The sequence below is a fragment of the Salvelinus namaycush genome, chromosome 6 (assembly GCF_016432855.1).
Source record: "Salvelinus namaycush isolate Seneca chromosome 6, SaNama_1.0, whole genome shotgun sequence".
NCBI classification, from domain to species: Eukaryota; Metazoa; Chordata; class Actinopteri; order Salmoniformes; family Salmonidae; genus Salvelinus; species Salvelinus namaycush.
In genome coordinates, this window is record NC_052312.1 from 8385928 (window position 1) to 8409876 (window position 23949).

Sequence of the window (23949 nt, forward strand, 5' to 3'; positions counted from 1 at the left end):
AAGATGATACCAATCTAGCAGGTGCAGAGTGACTGTAAAGAAAGACAACCGACAACGTCACCCTCCTCACAGGATCAGACTGCGCTTGAAAGAACAAGGTGCCAACAGGGACGAACAGAGAAGTGACTTGTGGTACCACACATTTGGAGACCACAATTTCTGCTCTCTTTCCATTTCTCATAAATATAGTCCACTCTGGTACACTTCTGGAGTTTTCTCTAGCTTCCTCAATTCAGCACACTAGTTGAGGTGTCATTTTCAACTACTTAGCTGCAACTGAAATGTGAAAAGTCAGACTAGAGAAAGTTTGTGGCTGGATGCAGTGTTGTTAGCTGTAAAACAGTTTTGAGCCAACAATACATTAACATATTTACTGACAGGGTTGAAGCCTTGTTGATGTTCTCAGGTTACAAATCCATGGATTTCTATAACCATGATAGACCAGAAGTGTTGGTTTTATTGGCGTGACTATAGTATGCATTGGTTGAAGCACAATGTTAAATTTAAAATCTAATAACCAGCAGCATACCACGTTGCATCCCACTGCAGGCTTGCCTCTGAAGCTAACCAGGGTTGGTCCTTGTCGGTCCCTGGGTGGGAGCTCAGATGCTGCTGGAAGTGATGTTGGAGGACCAGTAGGGGTCACTTTTCTTCGGTCTAAGTATACTGAACAAAAATATAAACGCAACATGCAACAATTTCAAAGATTTTACTGAGTTACAGTTCATATAAGGAAATCAGTCAATTGAAATGAATCATTTAGGCCCTAATCTATGGATCTTATATGTCCTGCCTTAAAAAAAGGCAGGACAATGGCACATCAATGGGACTCAAGATCTCATCACAGTATCGCTGTGCATTCAAATTGCCATCGATAAAATGCAATTGTGTTCGTTGTCTGTAGCTCATGTCTGCCCATACCATAACCCCACTGCCACCATGGGGAACTCTCTTCACAACGTTGACACCAGCAAATTGCTCGCCCACACAACGCCATACATGTGGTCTGCAGTTGTGAGGCCGGTTGGCCGTACTGCCAAATACTTTAAAACAACGTTGGTGGCTTATGGTAGAGAAATTAACATTAAATTCTCTGGCAACAGCTCTAGCGGACATTCCTGCAGTCAGCATGCCAATTCACGCTCCCTCAACTTGAGACACCTGTGGCATTGTGTTGTGTGACAAAACTGCACATTTTAGAGTGGCCTTTTATTGTCCCTAGCACAAGGTGCACCTGTGTAATGATCTTGCCATTTAATCATCTTCTTGATATGCCACACCTGTCAGGTGGATGGATTATCTTGGCAAATGAGAAATGGATGTAAACACATTTGTTCACAAAATTTGAGAGAAAATTTCTGAGATCTTTTATTTCAGCTCATGAAACATGGGACCAACTCTTTACATGTTGCATTTATATTTTTGTTCAGTGTAGATCTCAAGGCAGTGAAGGGGCCATTTTTCGGATGGGAAGTTAAACCGGTGTCCCGACTCTCTGTGATCATTAAAAAAATCCCATGGCACTTATTGTAAGAGTAGGGGTGGTAACCCTGGTGTCATGGCAATTTTTTTAATGAAAGTCAACTTGAATTTCGGTACACAACACACTCCCCACCTCTCGCCATGATCCGTCTGGCCGTTACCACTATACTGTATTTTTTTAAAGGGTTGTTAGCATTAGGGTCGTCAAATGTTTTGCCCAAACCTAGCTCAAATTCTAGACGACAGATTAATATGAGGCTACATCATCCATAAGGTGACCATTAGACTTAGATCCATTTGGACTAAATAGGTTTGTAGGTTAAACAGTTTTGATTCAATTCACTATTTACCGCTCTCACATGCACATTTCTGCCCAATAAAATCCAATGATTTCTTACAATGCTAACATCTTTTCAGCCGAATCTCTGAGTTCTCAAACCGTGTGTAACTTGGTTGCTGTACAACAGTAGCAACTAGCTAGTAGAAGGCTAGCAGTTTCAGCTATCTAGCTTTCACCAGTTGGATTAGAAGCAAAAGGAAGGAAGCTAGCTAGGTATATTTTGCTATGGAAGGTTTTTCATATGGCTTAAGTCATCTGTGTAAACTGTTGACCTGGACACTTTCATGTAATCAGAGCATAAACAAATAAGCTAGCGAATGTCCTTGGCAGCTATTATAGCCAGTTAGATGCACCAAACTTTGAGAACTTTGGTAAAACTGCCACGTGCTAATTTATAATACATGCACACACCAGAACAGACTGTTAAACCCTTACTTTAATTCAGTATGCTCCCTCCTCTCTCAATGCAATTTTCTTTTTGTCTTTATAATCCAAATTTGCTCCGACTGATCAACACAGTGTCAAATTACTTTTCAATGTGCTCCCGAAAACCTGAAGTTGCAAGTAAAAAGTAGCAGGGGTGCGAGTTGTACACGAAGCATCCACAACATCATAATGATCATTGCTTGCTTGCGCGACCTGTGTTCAGTCAAAAGAAAACGCCATGTTTGCCAACTTGGTTAACTGTTTTAGAAATATGTTTCTTTAACCAAGCAAGATAAATAAACATTCAATCGGCACTGAGTGAATGAATAAAACAAGCAAACGAGTTCTGTCTTCACCAAGACTGTCCATTTTAAATAGTGCCAAGTTGACATATCTATATGTCAACGATATTGACGATATCGTCAACGCCCTGGTATTTGAAGGTCCTGGGTTCTCCTACCCGGAGGGGATATTTTGACTATTCTCCCACAGTTTCTGCTTATTTTAATGTATTAGGTGTCTCTTAAAAGAGCATTTGGGTTTGTTTGGCATGGTTGATTGACAAGGGACAGGGAGTGTGACGTGTACTAGTGCGTGTGTCTTGCTACAACGGATTAAAGAACGGTGAAGAGACCCACTCTCAAGGAAGACGTCGTTGCCCTCATCCGTCAGAAGTACGCCATCCCTCCGGTACAAAGGTACGCGATAAGTTGTACAGGTTGTAAACGTTTCTACTTTTCAGGCACTACTTTCTGTCATTTTGAGAAGCTAAGAAATTTGTTAAGCTGGCCCACGTGGAGCTGATTTACAGTTATTCACACGCACACAGTACATCGCACACTATCAGTAGCACTTATGTATGTTCTATTCCAAATCTGTGAGTACTCCCATCTGTTTTCATATTTATACTGCCTTTTTATAAATGCGGTAGTGGGTGCTCTTTTACTGGAGTCGGACAGCTGTGTACAACAACTTAGAACATTTGTAAATATGTATTCATAAAAGATGTTATGTACTCGTCTAATAACTTTTCATTTTACAGGTGTTTCTCAGCAGTTTGTCATTCGTCACAGTGTTTGTATCAGGTGTTACCAAAATTGCTGTTGACGAACCACAGGATTATGCAGTGTTACCACACATCATTCTACCACTCAGCTGTTCATCAAGACCCCAGCTGTTCATCAAGACCCCAGCTGTTCATCAAGACCCCAGCTGTTCATTGAGACCTTGCGTAGTAGAATCAGGTGTGGTAGAACCGGGCTTGAACAAGAAATCCTGCATAACTCTGTAGCTCTTCAAGTGCATTTGTGGCCATCTCAGAATTGTATGTAGAACATTTACTATATCTGATGAATTTACATTTGATTGTGTATTTTGTAATAACTCACTATTATTTACAGGTAATGTAGTACTAGGCCTTTCTTCAGTAAACTTTAAAGTAGATTTTCATGTAAATAATTAATGAGTACATGTTGATTATTTTGTGTATTTTTCCAGGAGCTTTCTCTATTGTCTTGTTAAAAGATATCAGGGATTTTTCTTCCCCAGTTTACTCCATATTGGCTTAAATGGCTATTCTGTTTTTTTTTGTTGCTTCCCACTTGAAAATCAGCTGTTAATATTAAACAAATAATAATAACTACATTATTTCTCTTACTTTTATTGCTGTGTTTTGCTGTATTATAATTTTGTTGTTCCGGTGTAAAAACCATAGAAATATAACACCAAAAAACATGTTTTAAGTGAGCAGTAGGCATTAGTCTGAAACTGAAAAAGAAAGGAACTTCACATGAGCACCACAATGCCTACTTTACCCATGCTTTGAAAAATAAGTGGTTCTTAGCTTATGTCAGTATTACACCAATAAGCTAACGGTTACAACTATCAGGAATGCAGACAGGCTCTATAGACCTCTATATCCATATGAGTGACTGAGTCGAACACAACACCTCCTGTTCTGTTGGGTACCTACTGACCAACAAAGATGTTATGAAATATATTTATTTTTAAATTACATGTATTGTTAAAATAAAAGTTTAAGGAAATATAGGCAGGCACCACATTACTACAAGACAAAACAGCTCACTCAATTTTTTATTTTATTTTTATTTCACCTTTATTTAACCAGGTAGGCCAGTTGAGAACAAGTTCTCATTTACAACTGCGACCTGGCCAAGATATAGCAAAGCAGTGCAACACAAACAACAACACAGAGTTACACATGGAATAAACAAATATACAGTCAATAATACAATAGAGAACGTCTTTATACAGTGTGTGCAAATGAGGTAGGATAAGGGGGGTCAAATTATTACAGTATGGCAAATTAAACACTGGGTTGATAGATAGATAGATAAATAAATAAAATATATAACAGTATGGTGATGAGGTAGTTGGATTGGCTATTTACAGGTTGGCTATGTACAGGTGCAGTGATCTGTGAGCTGCTCTGACAGCTGGTGCTTAAAGCTAGTGAGGGAGATATGAGTCTCCAGATTCAGTGATTTTTTTTTTTTTTCCAGTTCGTTCCAGTCATTGGCAGCAGAGAACTGGAAGGAAAGGTGACCAAATGAAGAATTGGCTTTGGGGGTGACCAGTGAAATATACCTGCTGTTAAGTCTGCCGGCATTGTAAGTGTAAAAGCAAAGCTTGCTTGCATATATATATTTTTTTAAAGCTTGAAAATGTAGTGGAATGGGGTAATGTCTTAGTGTGGGGTGGGAAGAATGCAATACATGACCTTGTATGAGGAACAAATCACGTTATTGTGGGAGCACGTGCTCTAAAGCCGTGTTCACATTGGCAGTTTTGAAGTGACTCAAATCCTATTTATTTGCATATCTGAATCGAATCTGTTTTTTTTTCCTGCAGTCTGACCAACCAAAAAGCACATGGAATCGGATTTTCAAGCCACGTTTGGTTTGAAGTCAGATACAAATCAGATTCCTGGCCATGTGACTTGTCTGAACGGTCAAATCTGATATATTTGCCCTCAAGTGGTTTTTAGACTGTTTTTTGGAATATCTTGTTGTATGCTAGCTACTCTGTTGACAGTTTGACATGAACTTGTGGTAGCTAACTAGCTTGTTAATTGTTTACAAAAAATTGTGAATGTGCTAGAAAGCTACCCAGCTAGCTAGTTGACTGCTGTGTCTAGCTAGCTAGTTGACTGCTGTGTCTAGCTAGCTAGTTGACTGCTGTGTCTAGCTAGCTAGTTGACTGCTGTGTCTAGCTAGCTAGTTGACTGCTGTGGCTAGCTAGCTAGTTGACTGCTGTGGCTAGCTAGCTAGTTGACTGCTGTGGCTAGCTAGCTTGTTGACTGCTGTGGCCAAAAGGACTAATTTTGAAAGTTGGATCATCTTATCCTTTGAGGGTTTAAAAGTGTTCTTATCCTATGATTTTGAACATTCAAATCAACTGGGAAACGTCCATGGACGATTAATGATTTGAGCATTAAGGCCTGCAGTGTGAACAAGGGTTTAGAGTATGAATTAGGCTGTTTGAGAAGGTTTGAATCCTAAGCAACTTGCATACACATTGTTTGAAGTACAATAGACCAACATAGCTAATGTAGTAGGTCAAAGCTGGTTGCTGGGAAACCTTGGTAGAGCATGGGTGAAGTAGGCATAGTGCTCATGTGAATACCCTTTTTCAGCTTTAGACAAATGCCTACCTCTCACTTGTTTTTAATAGAGGTATGGGTCCCACTACTGGGCTAACTGTGTGGCAGCAGCACCTCTGTCATCCTGATTTCACTGACTGATGGTTAAGGGCTTTGACGTCTCTCACTCGCTCTCTCTCTCTCTCTCTCCCGCTCTGAGCCCCTGTGTATGTTTGTGTCTCAGACTGCTTGTGAAGCCTGTAATTGAGTGTGTCCACCCACCTCTCTGCAGCAGAATCAGTCGAGGGAAGAAGGCTTCTTTCTTTTGTGACACACACTTTGGCTGCAGTGCCATCATCTATTCCTATGCAAACCATACACCAAAGATCACACTTTTTGCTGGTGCAGGCTAGAGTCCAAACACGCACGCAAACATGACACACACACACACACATACAAACACAAACCCTCCATCTCTACCCACTATGCAGTGGAGACCTAATGCACATACGTACATACACACAATATCTAAAAGCAATCAAACCTCAGAGCTAATGTGAATTCCTGGGAACCGGATCCAGAACATACAGATGTAGGATCTTAATCTGATCACCCTGTTGCAGGAGAGCTTTCCTGCAAAGCAAGAAATGTAAAACTTGTAGTGTATTTGTGGTTTAAAAAGGCAAAGTGTCTTAAATGAAGATCCTACATCTGTATGCTCTAACCTCGTCTCCCCACTGTGCTTAATAACAGTTCAGTTTGGCCTATTTTATCTCCCGACTGGTGACAAAAGTTGTATTTCACTGCCCCATAAATATGGCAACAGTGTGACCTCATGGAATGCACTCTCTCTCTCCGGCTTATGTGTGTGTGTGTCTGTGTGTATGGGGAAGGTAGGCATGAGGATTTGTTGCCATCCTGCTGAGCAGTACCTAACTAAAATAGCATACTAAGAAAACACAGAATGTGGAACCACAGGGTGAGATGATTGACATGCCTTGTATTCTTTCCCCTGTGTGCAAGTTAATGACTGCAATGCTATTTCAGGAAGTGATACGATGTGGTTTTCCGGGTGAAAGGGGGTTATTGCAAGACTGACAGTTGTATCAGCTGCTTGTTGTCTGTGGGTTTTTATCAGTCACATCCCATACGGTAAAAAAATACATTTCAAATACATGTATATTTATTACATCTTTACTCAACTGCATGTAAAGCCTTTAAATGTATTCCAGATATGAATGTACATACATTTTGAATCTTTGCTGAAATGCTTGGAAATACTCCAGAAATGCATGGCTATGACATCTAGTCTACACGGTGGCCAAAGTGGTTCCTAATTTGGCTTCTTAAATGGCTCTTTATGTATTGATCAATGGAGATACTTTTTCTGGCCACCAAGCCAAAACTTTGGCAGTGATATAATTAAAATTCTGATGGTGAGGAAAAAAACTAAACGTTTGATTTCATTTTTACATTCTGTCATAAAGAGCACATGTTCAACTTCACTTCATAAAAAAAAAACATATGTTTCCCATCTCAAGAGGTAAAGTGACTGTAGTAATAGTTCTCCCATCAGAATTAGACATTCAGCCTCTCCAGCAGAGATCGGGGACTTGGCTGTTTTTATAAAACATATGTTTTTGCGTTTTTTATCGATTTCAACAAAAACTAAACATTGTACAATATGTCAAAGTGTAGGTTTATGTCTTGTGCTTCCAATGAATGGTATTATATGTTCCTACAGTGGATGGTTAGCGGTGTTATGGTGTGTTCGTGACCAAGTGGGAAGTGTATTTAAAATCTATGAAATATGTTTAAAAAATACATTATTTGCCCAATTTTTAAATATTTCACATATATCCACATTTTTTAAATCTAAAAATGTATTTTAAATGTACTTTTTTTCCCCCTGTGTGGGATGTTGTGTCCCTATGAACCACAATGAGGTCCCCTGTATGTACTGTAAAATACACATTTCTGAGTATTGGGTCATATTTTTATTTTTATTTTTTTATTTAACCTTTATTTAACTAGGCCAGTCAGTTAAGAACAAATTCTTAATTACAATGACGTCCTACAAAAAGGCAAAAAGCCTCCTGTGGGTACGGGGGCTGGGATTAATAAAATAGTATAGGGCAAAAACACATCACGATAAGAGAGACAACACCACACTACATAAAGAGAGACCTAAGACAACAACATAGCAAGGCAGCAACACATGACAACACAGCATGGGAGCAACACAACATGACAACAACATGGTAGCAACACAACATGGTAGCAGCACAAAACATGGCACAGACAACAGCACAAAGGGCAAGAAGGTAGAGACGACAATACATCATGCAAAGCAGCCACAACTGTCAGTAAGAGTGTCCATGATTGTGTCTTTGAATGGAGAGATTGAGATAAAACTGTCCAGTTTGAGTGTTTGTTGCAGCTCGTTCCAGTCGCAAGCTGCAGCGAAATGAAAAGAGGAGCAACCCAGGGATGTGTGTGCTTTGGGGACCTTTAACAGAATGTGACTGGCAGAATGGGTGTTGTATGCGGAGGATGAGGGCTGCAGTAGATATCTCAGATGGGGGGAGTGAGGCCTAAGAGGGTTTTATAAATAAGCATCAACCAGTGGGTCTTGCGACGGGTATACAGAGATGACCAGTTTATAGCGGAGAATAGAGTGCAGTGATGTGTCCTATAAAGAGCATTGGTGGCAAATCTGATGGCCGAATGGTAAAGAACATCTAGCCGCTCGAGAGCACCCTTACCTGCCGATCTATAAATTATGAAAGCTTTGTTGTAGAGCATTTAACACAATATCCGGGGAGGGGCCAGCTGAGTATAAGACTGTATCATCTGCATATAAATGGATGAGAAAGCTTCCTACTGCCTGAGCTATGTTGTTGATGTAAATTGAGAACAGCGTGGGGCCTAGGATTGAGCCTTGGGGTACTCCCTTGGTGACAGGAAGTGGATGAGACAGCAGATTTTCTGACTTTATACACTGCACTCTTTGAGAGAGGTAGTTAGCAAACCAGGCCAAAGACCCCTCAGAGACACCAATACTCCTTAGCCGGCCCACAAGAATGGAATGGTCTACCGTATCAAAAGCTTTAGCCAAGTCAATAAAAATAGCAGCACAATATTGATTAGAATCAAGGGCAATGGTGACATCATTGAGAACCTTTAAGGTTGCAGTGACATATCCATAACCTGAGCGGAGACCAGATTGCATACCAGAGAGAACTGTATAGACATCAAGAAAGTCAGTTGATTATTAACAAGTTTTTCCAACACTTTTGATAAACAGGGCAAAATAGAAATAGGCCTATAACAATTAGGATCTCCCTCTTTTTAAATAAAGGACAAACCGTGTCTGCCTTCCAAGCAATGGGAACCTCCCCAGAAAGGAAAGACGGGTTAAACAGGTTGGAGATAGGCCTGGAGATGATATGGGCAGCAACCTTAAAGAAAGATGTTTTTTTGGGGTCAAGTTTCAGGAGCTCCTTTAGCACCTTGGACTCAGTGACGCCTGCAGGGAGAAACTTTGTTGCGGGGCAGGGAAAAAGAGGGAGAAGCATTGGGGATAGTCACATTAGAAGGGGTGGGAGATGAGGAAATGTTGGACGGGCAAGGAGACATGGCTGAGTCAAATAGGAATCCTGACTTAATGAAGTGGTGATTAAAGAGCTCAGCCATGTGCTTTGTTGTCAGTAACAACCACATCATTAACTTTAAGGGACATGGGCAGCTGTGAGGAGGGTTTATTCTTTAGGTCTTTAACCATTTTCCAGAACTTCTTGGGGTTAGACCCACAGAGAGAGAACTATACTTGATAGGCAACATGGTCTCATTAGAATATGTCAGAATAGTGACACTGAACCATTGTAGTTATACTGTATGTCACTTGATCTGTTGGTCTGCTGAAGTATGCTGTTTTCAAATGTAACCTAACCACAATCCATCAGTATCCAGACATGTTATTGTTCTAATTCCATTGTTTTGTTTTAGTCAACATTTCCTGTATACTTCCTGGATATCTTGCATAACTAGATCAGAGCGACATAAGACTATTACTGGCAACCATTCGAACCCTGCAACAATTATTTTGCTTTTGCATTTCTTGGGTGAAATGTGTTCCTGTGCAATACATTTAATCTTCTCTATCCTCACCTTCTTTGTTTTGTGCCCAGGAGTGCATCTGAATTGGGAAGAGAGGGTAGAGGACAAAGAACACTGGGAAACAAGAGGAAGAGAGGAGGAGGAGAAAAATGGAGGCCATATCTTTAGATCAGTCTGCGACGGTGGATGAGCTGGTGGAAGCGTGCATCCAAGCCTTTGGTCAGTCAGTCTCTTTATTTGTCCATGAGCACTCAAATATACATGCTACTCAATGTCTAAATAAACAACATATACTCTTTGTGCAATCAGAATAACATTTCCAGGAACAGATTGCAAGGAGAAGAAGATAAATAATATATAATTTCCCATATGTCCATGCACCACCTGAAGTAGCTAATGTTGCCGGTTTCAAATCAATAGTAATTGGTTGTCTTATTTGCAGTAAGACTTCTAGAATTTGTCTGAAAGGACATACCGGGGCTTGTTGAGTGATGAGCAATGCGTCTGTCCTCTTTCAGATGAGACGGGCACTTTGAAGGACCCCTCCCTAGTGCGTATGTTTCTTATGATGCACCCTTGGTACCTTCCCTCCACCGACATGGCAAAGAAACTACTGCTCAAGTATCCTTCACCATTAGGTACCTGCTTACGGCTTATCACGTCTTGTCATCTACTGTAAGATCAACAGATACTCTTTCAGGTGCCAGTGAATGGAATGGAAAGGGTAAGATGGATGGAATGTTCCTAGCGTGCAAAACTGGTTGCAATGACGTCTTTTGTTGTCAGGCCATGGTCAGGTTGTATGCTGATGGTAAAATGATGTTTTTGAAATGTTCTAGTAGATGTTTTATGTACTTTAACTGTTGATCAGATCACAGGAGGAGAGCTGCACTGCTGAGCTCAGGACAAGAATCTGCCACTTGGTGAAGTAAGACACATTCACAATTGCTTTTGTTATGAGGTTGGGGAAGTTTCTTTATTGCTTACCTCTCCCTCACGATGTCTCTGTGTTTCTCTCTTTCTATCTCTCTATCTCTTTCCCTTCCCTCCCTTTCTCCCTCTCTCCCTCTCTCTAGGTACTGGATCAGTGAGTTCCCAGCGGAGTTCAATCTGAACCCAGAGCTGGCAGAGCAGATCAAAGACCTCAAGGACCTCTTGACCACTGAGGGGAACGAGCGGCAGAGTCAGCTCATCGACATCGACAGTGTGTAAGTGTCCCCACGTTACACTTCACTAAAGTGTGTGTGTTTGTGTCTATGAAGTGTGTCCCCGTTCTACTGTCATTTCTCCCTCCACCAGCTTCCACCAGTGTGTAAGTGTCCCCATGTTACACACATTTCAAGTGATTTTGCCGTATAAGAAATACTCAACGGAGATCTAAAAACAAAACAGCATTGAAACAGAGGAAAGTTTAGAAAACAGCAGAAAGTTCAGTGCCTATGTTCCCAGGCCTATTTCCTTTACGGGTCATCTGTCTCTCTGTGACCCTGGTATCCCTAGTTGGTCATTAGGGTATATCTATTGCTAGGGTGTGCTTTCATGGGACAGCAGAGTTTCATAAACAGTTGTATTTCTTCTCTTGCATCTTCTGTAGTGTCATCTTTCTTCCTAGTTTCATTGCGGAGACTTAATTCAGCATGCTGTATTTTGTTAGCCTGGGATGCAAAACTGAATATCGCTCTGTTTCAGAAACATAGTGAAACAATGCATTATTAAGTTTGGATTCCAGGTTTGCATTTTGTGTGCTCGGCTTATACATGACAGTAACCTTGTGTGCTTGTTGTCCCGCTCAGGCCGTCATACAAGTGGAAGCGTCAGGTGACCCAGAGGCAGCCATCCATGTCTAAGAAGAGGAAGATGTCTCTGCTGTTTGACCACTTGGACTCCAGCGAGCTTGCCACACACCTCACCTACCTGGAGTACAAGTCCTTCTGCAAGATACTGGTATGTGGGGCTGTGGGGAGCAGTGTGTCTGTCCACCAGGTCTGGGTTCAAATAATATTTGTTTTCTTTCAAATTCTTAAACCTGCAAATGACTGAGCTTGCCTAGTGGAATGGAACTAATGGAATAGTCCCAAAAGTGAAAATCCCATCTATCTGGCACTCCAGGCAGGCTCAATGAAACACTCAAAGTATTTGAAAGAAAACACATACTCTTTGAACCCTGGTCTGCTGTCCAAACTGCCTTTGCATTGGTCATTCAACATGGGACCTATGCTGACTTATATGTGCGTTTAACAGCTTCTGTATGCCCACTGAATACATTATCCCCCCCACTCCCCTCCTCCAGTTCCAGGACTACCACAGCTTTGTGATGCATGGCTGCACGGTAGACAACCCCATCCTGGAGCGCTTCATCACACTCTTCAACAGTGTGTCTCAGTGGATCCAGCTGATGGTGCTCAGCAAGCCAACCGCCCCCCAGAGGGCTGCAGTCATCTCCCACTTCATCAGGGTGGCTCAGGTATTTCGGTTGGGGCACATTGGAGTTTTCCTTCTATTACTCAGTCTTGTTCTGAGGGAAGCTATTAGTCTGATTGCCCGTCTGTTTGTTCTATTATGTCATCTGCTTGTCACGCATTGTCATGTTTGGTTGGACAATGACAGCAATGGAGCTGGCAAGAGCACAAACAGATCTGGGACCAGGCTAGGACGATCTGTCTCCAGGGCCGAAGCAAATGTGACTGGTTAGTAGGAAAGTCATGTGACTGGTTAAATTCAGACAAATAATCCCAATTGGTTATGGTTAGGGTAAGGGGTTGGGTCCTGGGCCACTTAAAGCAGTGACATGGATCGTAGTATAGCCTTAGGGGTTGAGATATGACAGAGGACTTCTGTCATGGAGAGGAATAGGGAGGACAGGGAGGGAGATGCGATTGGATAGATGCCAAACTACCCTTACACACAACCGGCGGTTACGCTTCGATTGTTATGAACTGTGTTCGTAGACAATTACTGCCCATTATTCCTAACAGAACTTATCCAAGTGTGCTTATCAGTAGTGTTATTTTCACAGTACTACTACTACCAGACGGGAGGCTATATTTGGATTTGTTAGAGAAGAAAGTTGAGAAGAATGTTTGGAGTGTGCCTCCCTCATTCCCCAACGCCCCTCTCTCCTCTCCAAAACAAACTCTTCATGATTTATTCACTGACGCCACAGTAGGCTCACCCCCACCCCCCCCTTTCTCAACCCTTCTCTGCCAAATATGCCCAAGCTCAAATATCCCAGCTGGGTGCTCACTAGCTAGTTTAGCACCCCAATTGAGTTTTCTAAATAAAACACTTTGCCTTCCGAAATGTTCAAGGATCAAAGAATTCTCTCTCTCAGTTATTTGGGATAGTGAGAAAAATAAATAAATATATATATACCCGCCTAAAAGTTGGGTGGGAGTATTTTCCAAAGCTGTGATCCCGCTCCAATAGACCCCAGGGAAGGGTTACCTCCTGCTCTCTCCTTCTTCCTCGCTCTCTCCTTTCACACCCTCCCTCCTCTGTCACTCTGCATATCCTCCTTACCACAGCAGTATTCCTCTATTCATCTGTCTTCTGATTTATTCAGGGTTTCGTCTGAATTAGCACATTTTCTCCGAGTCTTTCTTGCCCTTATTTTCTCTCTTCTCTCTCCCGTAACGTCTCATCATTATCCGTAGGCTTTTACCCATACATCCCTTTTTGTTTGTCAACATATTTCTTACCTGTATTTCCCATCATACATCAGATATTGTATATGTCAGTCATTAAGTCGTTTGTTACAATGGCTCACACACACAGCTTTAATGCAGAACATCACTTATATCACACAGTGGAACGCTTCGGCATATCGACAAGAGATGCTGATATTCCCTGTGCTATTGATACCTGTCACTGTTAGTCAGTGTCACTGTTAGTCGGTCTTTATACAGCAGTTTAGTAGAGCCTCCAGCCTGAAAGGCTACCACAGAGCTTTGCCCATTGATTGGAGCGACCGGGCGGGTATTTGAGCTTAACCAAATAATGCCCGCTGGCAGTCCTCCCAAACAGCTGCGACCCCATTGATTTTCACTGGATGTCATGTGGGCTGAAGGGCAAGGCTTTGCCCCTGCGGAGCTCCATTCACAAAGTACTACTGCAACTGTGACACAATGATTAGAATGTGCGTTGCTCTGCCTACTGTTTCAATGGTATTATTAGACAAGACCCTGCAATAGTCTAGTGTAGCCAAGGAGTGTCTCTTATTGCTTCAGTGTGTGTGTGTGACCTTCCCAGGATTTTTGTTGTGTCTATCTCCTGGTTTATTGTGTGCCTCAAATTCCATCCACCCCCCTCTCCCTCTGATTTCTCTCTTCTCTTCTCCTGGCTCCTTATCAATCTTTCTCCCTCTTCTCCTCCTCAGTTTCTCTTAAATCCTTGTTGTCACTGGCTCTTACACCCATACATTGGCTTCTCTTTTTTCCCCATGTCTGTCTGTCTCTCTCACACACACACACACACACACACACACACACACACACACACACACACACACACACACACACACACACACACACACACACACACACACACAAACAAACAGTGCCTCATGTCTCTCTCTCTGAATCTTTTTTTTTCTGTCTGTTAATCATTTGGAGTTCAGGTAGATCTGGGCTAGTTAATCATTTAGAGTTCAGGTAGGTCTAGGCTAGTTAATCATTTGGAGTTCAGGTAGGTCTAGGCTAGTTAATCATTTAGAGTTCAGGTAGGTCTAGGCTAGTTAATCATTTAGAGTTCAGGTAGATCTGGGCTAGTTAATCATTTAGAGTTCAGGTAGGTCTAGGCTAGTTAATCATTTAGAGTTCAGGTAGGTCTAGGCTAGTTAATCATTTAGAGTTCAGGTAGATCTGGGCTAGTTAATCATTTAGAGTTCAGGTAGGTCTAGGCTAGTTAATCATTTGGAGTTCAGGTAGGTCTAGGCTAGTTAATCATTTAGAGTTCAGGTAGGTCTAGGCTAGTTAATCATTTGGAGTTCAGTTACAGTAGCAAACTAAGGAAAGTAGGAGGGGTAAGACAGTACATCTCTCTCCATCTTCTCTCTCCCGTAGAAACTGCTCCAGCTTCAGAACTTCAACACTCTGATGGCTGTGGTGGGGGGGCTCAGTAACAGCTCCATATCTCGCCTCAAAGACACCCAGTCACACATCAGCAACGAGACCAACAAGGTGAACTAACATCTCATGCCTTATCTACACTCCATGCTATCGCTTTACCAACAACCTGGTGTTACCACCACAAGTACTATCTGAAAACAGAAAGGATTTAGAAATGTTAGCACACGTTAACCCACATATGCCCCATCCTTCCTCTCTTCTCCTTCACCCTTCCTCCCTCATCCATCCATCCCCTCAGGTGTTCAACAGCCTGATCGAACTGGTGACGTCGTGCGGCAACTACAGCCAGTACCGACGTCGTTTCTCCGACTGCACAGGCTTCCGTTTTCCTATCCTGGGCGTGCACCTCAAGGACCTGATCGCCGTGCACGTGGCGCTGTCCGACTGGGCCGACCCGGGCAAGAGCAGGGTCAACCTGGCCAAGAGCCAACAGCTGTATGTTATCCTCCAGGAGTTGGCGCTGATCCAGACCACGCCACCCAGCATCGATGCCAACACAGACCTACTTAACCTACTTACGGTTAGTGTCACATAGCCTGGTCCCAGATCTGTTTGCACTGTCTTGCCAAGTTTGCAGTGACAATGACCATAAGAGTTGGCAAAACAGTAACAACCAGATCTGGTCCCAGGCTAGACAGATGGGGGGGGGGGGTCATATTCAAAATGTATTAAATGTGTTTGACATATATTCCTGCTAAATGGTGGGTGGTGTTTCTCATGTATCATTGTATCTACGTTTTCATTTGACATTTATTCAACCTTTACTCTTATACCATGTCTGTTTATTTATTAATTTATCTGTTGCAGATTTCATCTGGATGTAACCATAATTTATCTGGGCTTTTCCTGGTTACTGTCATTGAGATAAACTGCTGGCCCAAGATGGCAGAGGGAGGATGATTCGTTTAGAAATTATAACTTTTTTTACACACTGATGTATAATCTGTCAACAAATCCCTGGCAATTATGTGTTACCATGGTGAACTAGAGAACATACAAGAATATGCATAATTAACAATAAAATAATATGGTTATGTATGCAGGAGTTACCTTATGTTAAGGACTTCCAAGAAAATGTTAATGAGAGGTTGGAGCTTAATTGGCAGTTAAGAATGCATATTAATCCTTTGAGAGAGAGAGATAAAGAGAGAGACATCTGTGACCTAATAATATAGTAATCTACCACAAATGAATGGAATCAATGATGGCGTGTGGCTAAGAGGAGGACTGTCACTCAAAATTAGGGAATATATTGAAAGTGACCTGTTGGGGGTGCAAGGATGGAGAGGGAGCTTGTTGGCCTAATAGGAATTGCAAATTCCAATAGGTTCCGCTGGGAAATAGCTAATGACTACCTCGAAAGGGCATTCAGATTTCTGCTATTCAAATGTATTCCCACTCCTGTTCCTCTGAAGATAAAGCTTATTTTATACTGTTAGACTGTGATACTGCCATGTCATTTCCATTCCAGTGAAAAATGATAGTGAATACTCTCATGATTCCTGTGTTTTCTTCTGGCTAAGATCGGAAGGTGCACTGCACTCTTGCACAGTGAAAAACTATTCTCTATTTCTGGTTTTCAGCAAAACTGGTTGAATCAACGTTGTTTCCATTACAATTCAACATCCAAAAACAATGTGTCATAACATAAGGGAATTTAGTGTTTTTTTTTTACCCAGCACTTAACCTAAATCCAATGACATGGTGACATTTGTGTTGATTTCCTGTTGAATTCACATTAGTTGACAACTCAACCAAATGTAAATCAAATCTAGACATAGACATTGTCTGTGGGTAGACTTTCTCTCTCTGTCTCACACACACACACACACACACACACACACACACACACACACACACACACACACACACATTCTTAATTGCCATTCATGATTCAACCTCACCTAATACCCACTTCCTATTGGGATATGTAAAGGTTGATTTCCTGTCAAGTTCCTTTATTAGCCCGGTTATCTAGAGGGAGATCGATACTGCCAGTCGCTGTTTGAGTTGCACCCCCCCCTCTTTGCCCCTCAGAACAGCCTCAATTTGTCAGGGCATGGGCTCCACATGGTGTTGAAAGCGTTCCACAGGGATGCTGGCCCATGTTGACTCCAATGCTTCCCACTGTTGTGTCAAGTTGGCTGGATGTCCTTTGAGTGGTGGACCATTCTTGATACACACGGGAAACTGTTGAGAGTGAAAAACCCAGCAGTGTTGCAGTTCTTGACACAAACCGGTGCGCCTGGTACCTACTACCATACCTTGTTCAAAGGAATTTAAATCTGTTGTCTTGCCCATTCACCCTCTGAATGGCACTCATACACAATCCATGTCTCAAGGCTTAATATTCCTTATTTAACCTGTCTCCTCCCCTTCATCTACACTGATTGAAGTGGATTTAACAAGTGACGTCAATAAGGGATCATAGCATTCACCTGGATTCACCTGGTCAGTCTATGTCATGGAAAGAGCAGGTGTTCTTAATGTTTTGTACCTGCTCGTTGAACATCTCATTCCAAAATCATGGGCATTAATGTGGGGTTGGTCCCCCCTTTGCTGCAATAACAGCCTCCACTCTTCTGGGAAGGCTTTCCTCTAGATGTTGGAACATTGCTGCGTGGACTTGCTTCCATTCAGCCACAAGAGAATTAGTGAGGTCGGGCAATGATGTTGGCCGATTAGGCCTGGCTTGCAGTCGGCGTTCCAATTCATCCTCAAGGTGTTCGATGGGGTTGAGGTCAGGGCTCTGTGCAGGCCAGTCAAGCTCTTCCACACCGATCTTGACAAACCATTCTGTATGGACCTCACTTTGTGCACGGGGGTATTGACATGCTGAAACAGGAAAGGGCCTTCCCCCAAATTGTTGCCACAAGGTTGGAAGGACAGACTTGTCTAGAATGTCATTGTATGCTGTAGTGTTAAGATTTCTCTTCACTGGAACTAAGGGGCGTAGCCCAAACCATGAAAAACAGCCCCAGACCATTATTCCTCCTCCCCCAAACTTCACAGTTGGCACTATGCATTGGGACAGGTAGCAAATCTCCTGGCATCCGCCAAACCCAGATTCATCCGTCGGACTGCCAGATGTGAAGCGTGAATCATCACTCCAGAGAACTTTTTTCCACTGGTCCAGAGTCCATTGGCAGCGAGCGTTTCACCACTCCAGCCAACGCTTGGTATTGCACATGGTATTCCTAGGCTTGTGTGCGGCTGCTCGGCCATGGAAACCATTTCATGAAGCTCTCGCGAACAGTTATTGTGCTGACGTGGCTTTCAGAGGCAGTTTGGAACTTGGTAGTGAGTGTTGTAACCGAGGACAGACGTTTTTTTACGTGCTTCAACACTCGGCGGTCCCGTTCTGTGAGCTTGTGTGGCCTACCACTTCACGGCTGAGCTGTTGTTGCTCCTAGACATTTCCACTTCACAATAAAAGCACTTACAGTTGACTGGGGCAGCTCTAGCAGGGCAGAAATGTTGACGAACTGATTTTGTTGGAAAGGTGGCATCCTATGACAGTGCCACGTTGAAAGTCACTGAGCTCTTCAGTACGGGCCATTCTACTGCCAATATTTGTCTATGGAGATCGCGTGGCTGTCCTGTCTCTATGGCCAGGCTAAGATCACAGAGTCTGACCGTCCATGTTTTTATATGGCATCCTGTCTCTATGGCCAGGCTAAGATCAAAGAGTCTGACCCGTCCATGTTGTTATATGGCGTTCTGTCTCTATGGCCAGGCTAAGATCACAGAGTCTGACCCGTCCATGTTGTTATATGGCGTCCTGTCTCTATGGCCAGGCTAAGATCACAGAGTCTGACCGTCCATGTTTTTATATGGCGTCCTGTCTCTATGGCCAGGCTAAGATCACAGAGTCTGACCGTCCATGTTTTTATATGGCGTCCTGTCTCTATGGCCAGGCTAAGATCACAGAGTCTGACCCGTCCATGTTGTTATATGGCGTCCTGTCTCTATGGCCAGGCTAAGATCACAGAGTCTGACCGTCCATGTTTTTATATGGCGTTCTGTCTCTATGGCCAGGCTAAGATCACAGAGTCTGACCGTCCATGTTTTTATATGGCGTTCTGTCTCTATGGCCAGGCTAAGATCACAGAGTCTGACCGTCCATGTTTTTATATGGCGTTCTGTCTCTATGGCCAGGCTAAGATCACAGAGTCTGACCCGTCCATGTTTTTATATGGCGTCCTGTCTCTATGGCCAGGCTAAGATCACAGAGTCTGACCGTCCATGTTTTTATATGGCGTCCTGTCTCTATGGCCAGGCTAAGATCACAGAGTCTGACCGTCCATGTTTTTATATGGCGTTCTGTCTCTATGGCCAGGCTAAGATCACAGAGTCTGACCCGTCCATGTTGTTATATGGCGTCCTGTCTCTATGGCCAGGCTAAGATCACAGAGTCTGACCGTCCATGTTTTTATATGGCGTCCTGTCTCTATGGCCAGGCTAAGATCACAGAGTCTGACCGTCCATGTTTTTATATGGCGTCCTGTCTCTATGGCCAGGCTAAGATCACAGAGTCTGACCCGTCCATGTTGTTATATGGCGTCCTGTCTCTATGGCCAGGCTAAGATCACAGAGTCTGACCGTCCATGTTTTTATATGGCGTCCTGTCTCTATGGCCAGGCTAAGATCACAGAGTCTGACCGTCCATGTTTTTATATGGCGTCCTGTCTCTATGGCCAGGCTAAGATCACAGAGTCTGACCGTCCATGTTGTTATATGGCGTCCTGTCTCTATGGCCAGGCTAAGATCACAGAGTCTGACCGTCCATGTTTTTATATGGCATCCTGTCTCTATGGCCAGGCTAAGATCACAGAGTCTGACCGTCCATGTTTTTATATGGCGTTCTGTCTCTATGGCCAGGCTAAGATCACAGAGTCTGACCCGTCCATGTTTTTATATGGCGTCTTGTCTCTATGGCCAGGCTAAGATCACAGAGTCTGACCGTCCATGTTTTTATATGGCGTCCTGTCTCTATGGCCAGGCTAAGATCAGAGTCTTTACATTGTTAATGTCTTCGTTTGTTTGAATTCTTTGATCTTGACGAGGTGTTATGCTATTTTGAAATCTATATTTATAATTTGGTAACATTGAAGTTTGTGATGAAATTGAATTTCATTTAGCCAATAATCAGTGCTTGTATTTTGGTTATAGATTTCTATTGGTTTGAATGTTGTTATTGATGGTTGAGGGGTGTGGTGTTTGAATAAGAAAGCTTTGTGACGATAACATTCTGGATCGCAGTGTGTTAGGTTAGCTATTTCTGTGCACACCTAGAATATTTTTACCACATTCCAGGTGTACAATACCGGTGGGGCTATTATCCCATGATGTATATTTGAAATTGGAAGCGGGTCCCCAAAATTACCTGCCAGATAGCAGGATTTAAGTTATGACAGACTACAATTATAATTGGTGGGCTGAATGTGGACAGGTTATTTTTTATTGCAAAATATACTCTGTGTGCTTTATTTTTTCAATTAGAGACTCTGTTCACAGTCATTAATGAGTTGAAGGACACCTGTGGAAGTTTGCTTAGAAGTGGTCGATACTCAATCATATAATTCACTGGCTTTATACGGTTTATGCAACTTCAGCCTTCGTTTAGATAGATGTTAGAAGATGGAGTTAAAAGTCAATACGTCTGTGAAACCATGGCAATACGGTTTACTGTGGAGAGCCAATGTTAACTCGCCGTTCAGGCTTTAAGCCTCCTCGTCCAATCAATACATTTCTTTAGGTTTATTCATGATCCTTAAAAGGAAAAGGATTCCATGATTATTTATTCGATATGAGAGAGAGCTGGGATCCTCTGGAAACAACAATGCATTCTTCTCCTTCTCTCCTCTGTTGTCATGGTATCCATATGCAGTAGCTATATCAATCAAGTTGTCATGTTTTGCAGGTGTCTCTGGACCAGTACCACACAGAAGAGGAGATCTACCAGCTGTCTCTACAGAAAGAGCCACGCAGTGCTAAACCGGCGGTGAGAGCTAGGGGCCAATAGGGGCCAATGTGTTCTTCCAGCTTATATCTTATTGAACTTCTTCTCTGTTCGTACAACTTGTATAGGAAGTCAACCTATTCTTGTTATAGCTTATAGGAAACACATTATTTCTTATTGTACAGCTTATAGGAAACCTCGTGTTAATCATGTGACTTGAACACTGTTGTTCTCAACTTTTCCCTTTTATTGCTTCTAGGAAGTCTCTGGAGAACTCTCTCGTTTGGGAACTCTCTCTTCTAAGAACTATCTTTGCTGAAATGACAACAATTTCCGCTTTATAAGTCATTGATTTATGTTCCCGTCTTTTCATTGGTTTGGCAGAACTCCGGCTCCGCCCCTGCTCCTGCCCCCAAGCCATCGATGATTGACGAGTGGGCTGCGTCGGTGAAGCCCAAAGCCGACCCTGCGGTCATCAACAAACACATAGAGAAGATGGTGGACGTACGTTACGCTAAGACTCTCACATCTAGCCTGGTTGAACCAGATTGAATGCTGTCCTCAATGGTGAGCGCAGCATTTAGTCTGGTTTAACTCACATCCAATTGATGGCTAATTACATCTTGTTGAGGCCATGTAATTGACTTGGAACATAGTAGTTATCCTCACAGCTACCCTGTTATTAATCACAACGAGTCCCAGTCATGACAACCGTAGTACTCTGTTTTGATATGCTGTAGTGATGTGTGTTTCCTCGGTTACAGTCTGTCTTCAAGAACTTTGACACGGACGGGGACGGTCACATCTCCAGGGAGGAGTTTGAGATCATCAGGAACAACTTCCCCTACCTCAGCAAGTTTGGAGAACTGGACAAAAACCAGTGAGAGACAAAACCAGCATCTCAGCAACTGTTAACCATCGGCTACATAGCAACGGTCACGAATAACTGATATTGTAACCGTAGGCTACGTAGCAACAGTCACGTATAACTGATATTGCAACCGTAGGCTACGTAGCAACAGTCACGTGTAACTGATATTGTAACCGTAGGCTACGTAGCAACAGTCACGTGTAACTGATATTGTAACCGTAGGCTACGTAGCAACAGTCACGTGTAACTGATATTGTAACCGTAGGCTACGTAGCAACAGTCACGTGTAACTGATATTGTAACCGTAGGCTACGTAGCAACAGTCACGTGTAACTGATATTGTAACCGTAGGCTACGTAGCAACAATCACGTGTAACTGATATTGTAACCGTAGGCTACGCAGCAACAGTCGTGTGTAACTGATATTGTAACCGTAGGCTACGTAGCAACAGTCACGTATAACTGATATTGCAACCGTAGGCTACGTAGCAACAGTCACGTATAACTGATATTGTAACCGTAGGCTACGCAGCAACAGTCACGTGTAACTGATATTGTAACCGTAGGCTACGTAGCAACAGTCACGTATAACTGATATTGTAACCGTAGGCTACGTAGCAACAGTCACGTATAACTGATATTGTAACCGTAGGCTACGTAGCAACAGTCACATATAACTGATATTGTAACCGTAGGCTACGTAGCAACAGTCACGTGTAACTGATATTGTAACCGTAGGCTACGCAGCAACAGTCACGTGTAACTGATATTGTAACCGTATATGTTATAGTATTGCACCATTAGATCGGGAAGGAGACACATCTTGTTAATCATCTCAATATCTCTCTCCCTCGCTCTACCTCTCGCTATCTCTCGCTCTCCATTTCTCACTCTCTATCTTGCTCTCGCTCTCCATTTCTCGCTCTTGCGCTCTCTCTCCCTCTCGCTCTCTCTCCTTCTCCATCTCTCCCTCGCTCTCCCTCTCCTTCTCTCTCTCTCTCCCTCCCTCTCTCTCGCTCCCTCCCTCTCTCGCTCTCCATTCCTTTCACTCTCGCTCCCTCTCGCTCTCCTTCCCTCTCACTCTCCATCTCGCTCGCTATCCCTCCCGCTCTCTCTCCCGCTCTCCCTCTCTCCCTCTTGCTCTCGCTCCCTCTTGCTCTCGCTCCCTCTTGCTCTCGCTCCCTCTTGCTCTCGCTCCCTCTTGCTCTCGCTCCCTCTTGCTCTCGCTCCCTCTTGCTCTCGCTCTGCCTCCCTCTCGCACTCGCTCTGCCTCCCTCTCGCTCTGCCTCCCTCTCCCTCTCGCTCTGCCTCCCTCTCGCTCTCGCTCTGCCTCCCTCTCGCTCTCGCTCTGCCTCCCTCTCGCTCTCGCTCTGCCTCGCTCTCGCTCTGCCTCCCTCTCGCTCTGCCTCCCTCTCGCTCTCGCTCTGCCTCCCTCTCGCTCGCTCTCACTCTGCCTCCCTCTCGCTCGCTCTGCCTCCCTCTCGCTCGCTCTGCCTCCCTCTCGCTCTGCCTCCCTCTCGCTCTGCCTCCCTCTCGCTCTGCCTCCCTCTCGCTCTCGCTCTGCCTCCCTCTCGCTCTCGCTCTGCCTCCCTCTCGCTCTGCCTCCCTCTCACTCTGCCTCCCTCTCACTCTGCCTCCCTCTCACTCTGCCTCCCTCTCGCTCTCGCTCTGCCTCCCTCTCGCTCTCGCTCTGCCTCCCTCTCGCTCTCTCTCGCTAGGGAATGAGAGACCGAAGAGAAGACTGAGAGAGAGAGAGAGAGGAAGAGAGAGTAGAGAGGAGAGAGAGCTTGAGAGAGAGAGAGAGGCGAGAAGAGAGAGAGGAGAGAGAGAGAGAGGGAAGAGAGAGAGAAAGAGAGAGAAGAGGAGAGGAGAGAGAGAGAGAGGGAGGCAGAGAAGAGAGAGAGGGAGGAGAGAGAGAGAGTAGAGGAGGAGAGGAGAGGAGAGAGAGGAGAGAGGAGAGAGAGGAGAGACGGAAGATGAAGGGAGGAGCGGGGATGAGAGGAGACGAGGAGACGGAGAGAG

The 23949-nt window shown here is 43.6% G+C and overlaps 1 protein-coding gene across 1 annotated transcript; it reads left to right on the plus strand.

The window, feature by feature from the left end:
- Positions 1-4765: 4765 nt before the first annotated feature.
- On the plus strand, positions 4766-22820 carry LOC120049216 (RAS guanyl-releasing protein 2-like). The gene is made up of 12 exons (XM_038995447.1): positions 4766-4878; positions 10040-10187; positions 10487-10589; positions 10840-10896; positions 11045-11176; positions 11762-11912; positions 12259-12432; positions 15029-15145; positions 15333-15614; positions 21018-21098; positions 21441-21560; positions 21821-22820. The coding sequence occupies exons 2-12, from the start codon at positions 10118-10120 to the stop codon at positions 21938-21940; spliced, it is 1407 nt and encodes a 468-aa protein (XP_038851375.1). The 5' UTR covers positions 4766-4878; positions 10040-10117; the 3' UTR covers positions 21941-22820.
- The last annotated feature ends 1129 nt before the right edge of the window (positions 22821-23949 follow it).

Excerpts from the sequence above, each read along its gene's own strand:
- LOC120049216 (XM_038995447.1), top strand. The coding sequence starts at position 10,118 with ATGGAGGCCATATCTTTAGATCAGTCTGCGACGGTGGATGAGCTGGTG. Across the intron at positions 10,897-11,044 it reads AGAATCTGCCACTTGGTGAA|GTACTGGATCAGTGAGTTCC; the intron begins GTAAGACACATT and ends CCCTCTCTCTAG. Across the intron at positions 15,146-15,332 it reads TCAGCAACGAGACCAACAAG|GTGTTCAACAGCCTGATCGA; the intron begins GTGAACTAACAT and ends CCATCCCCTCAG.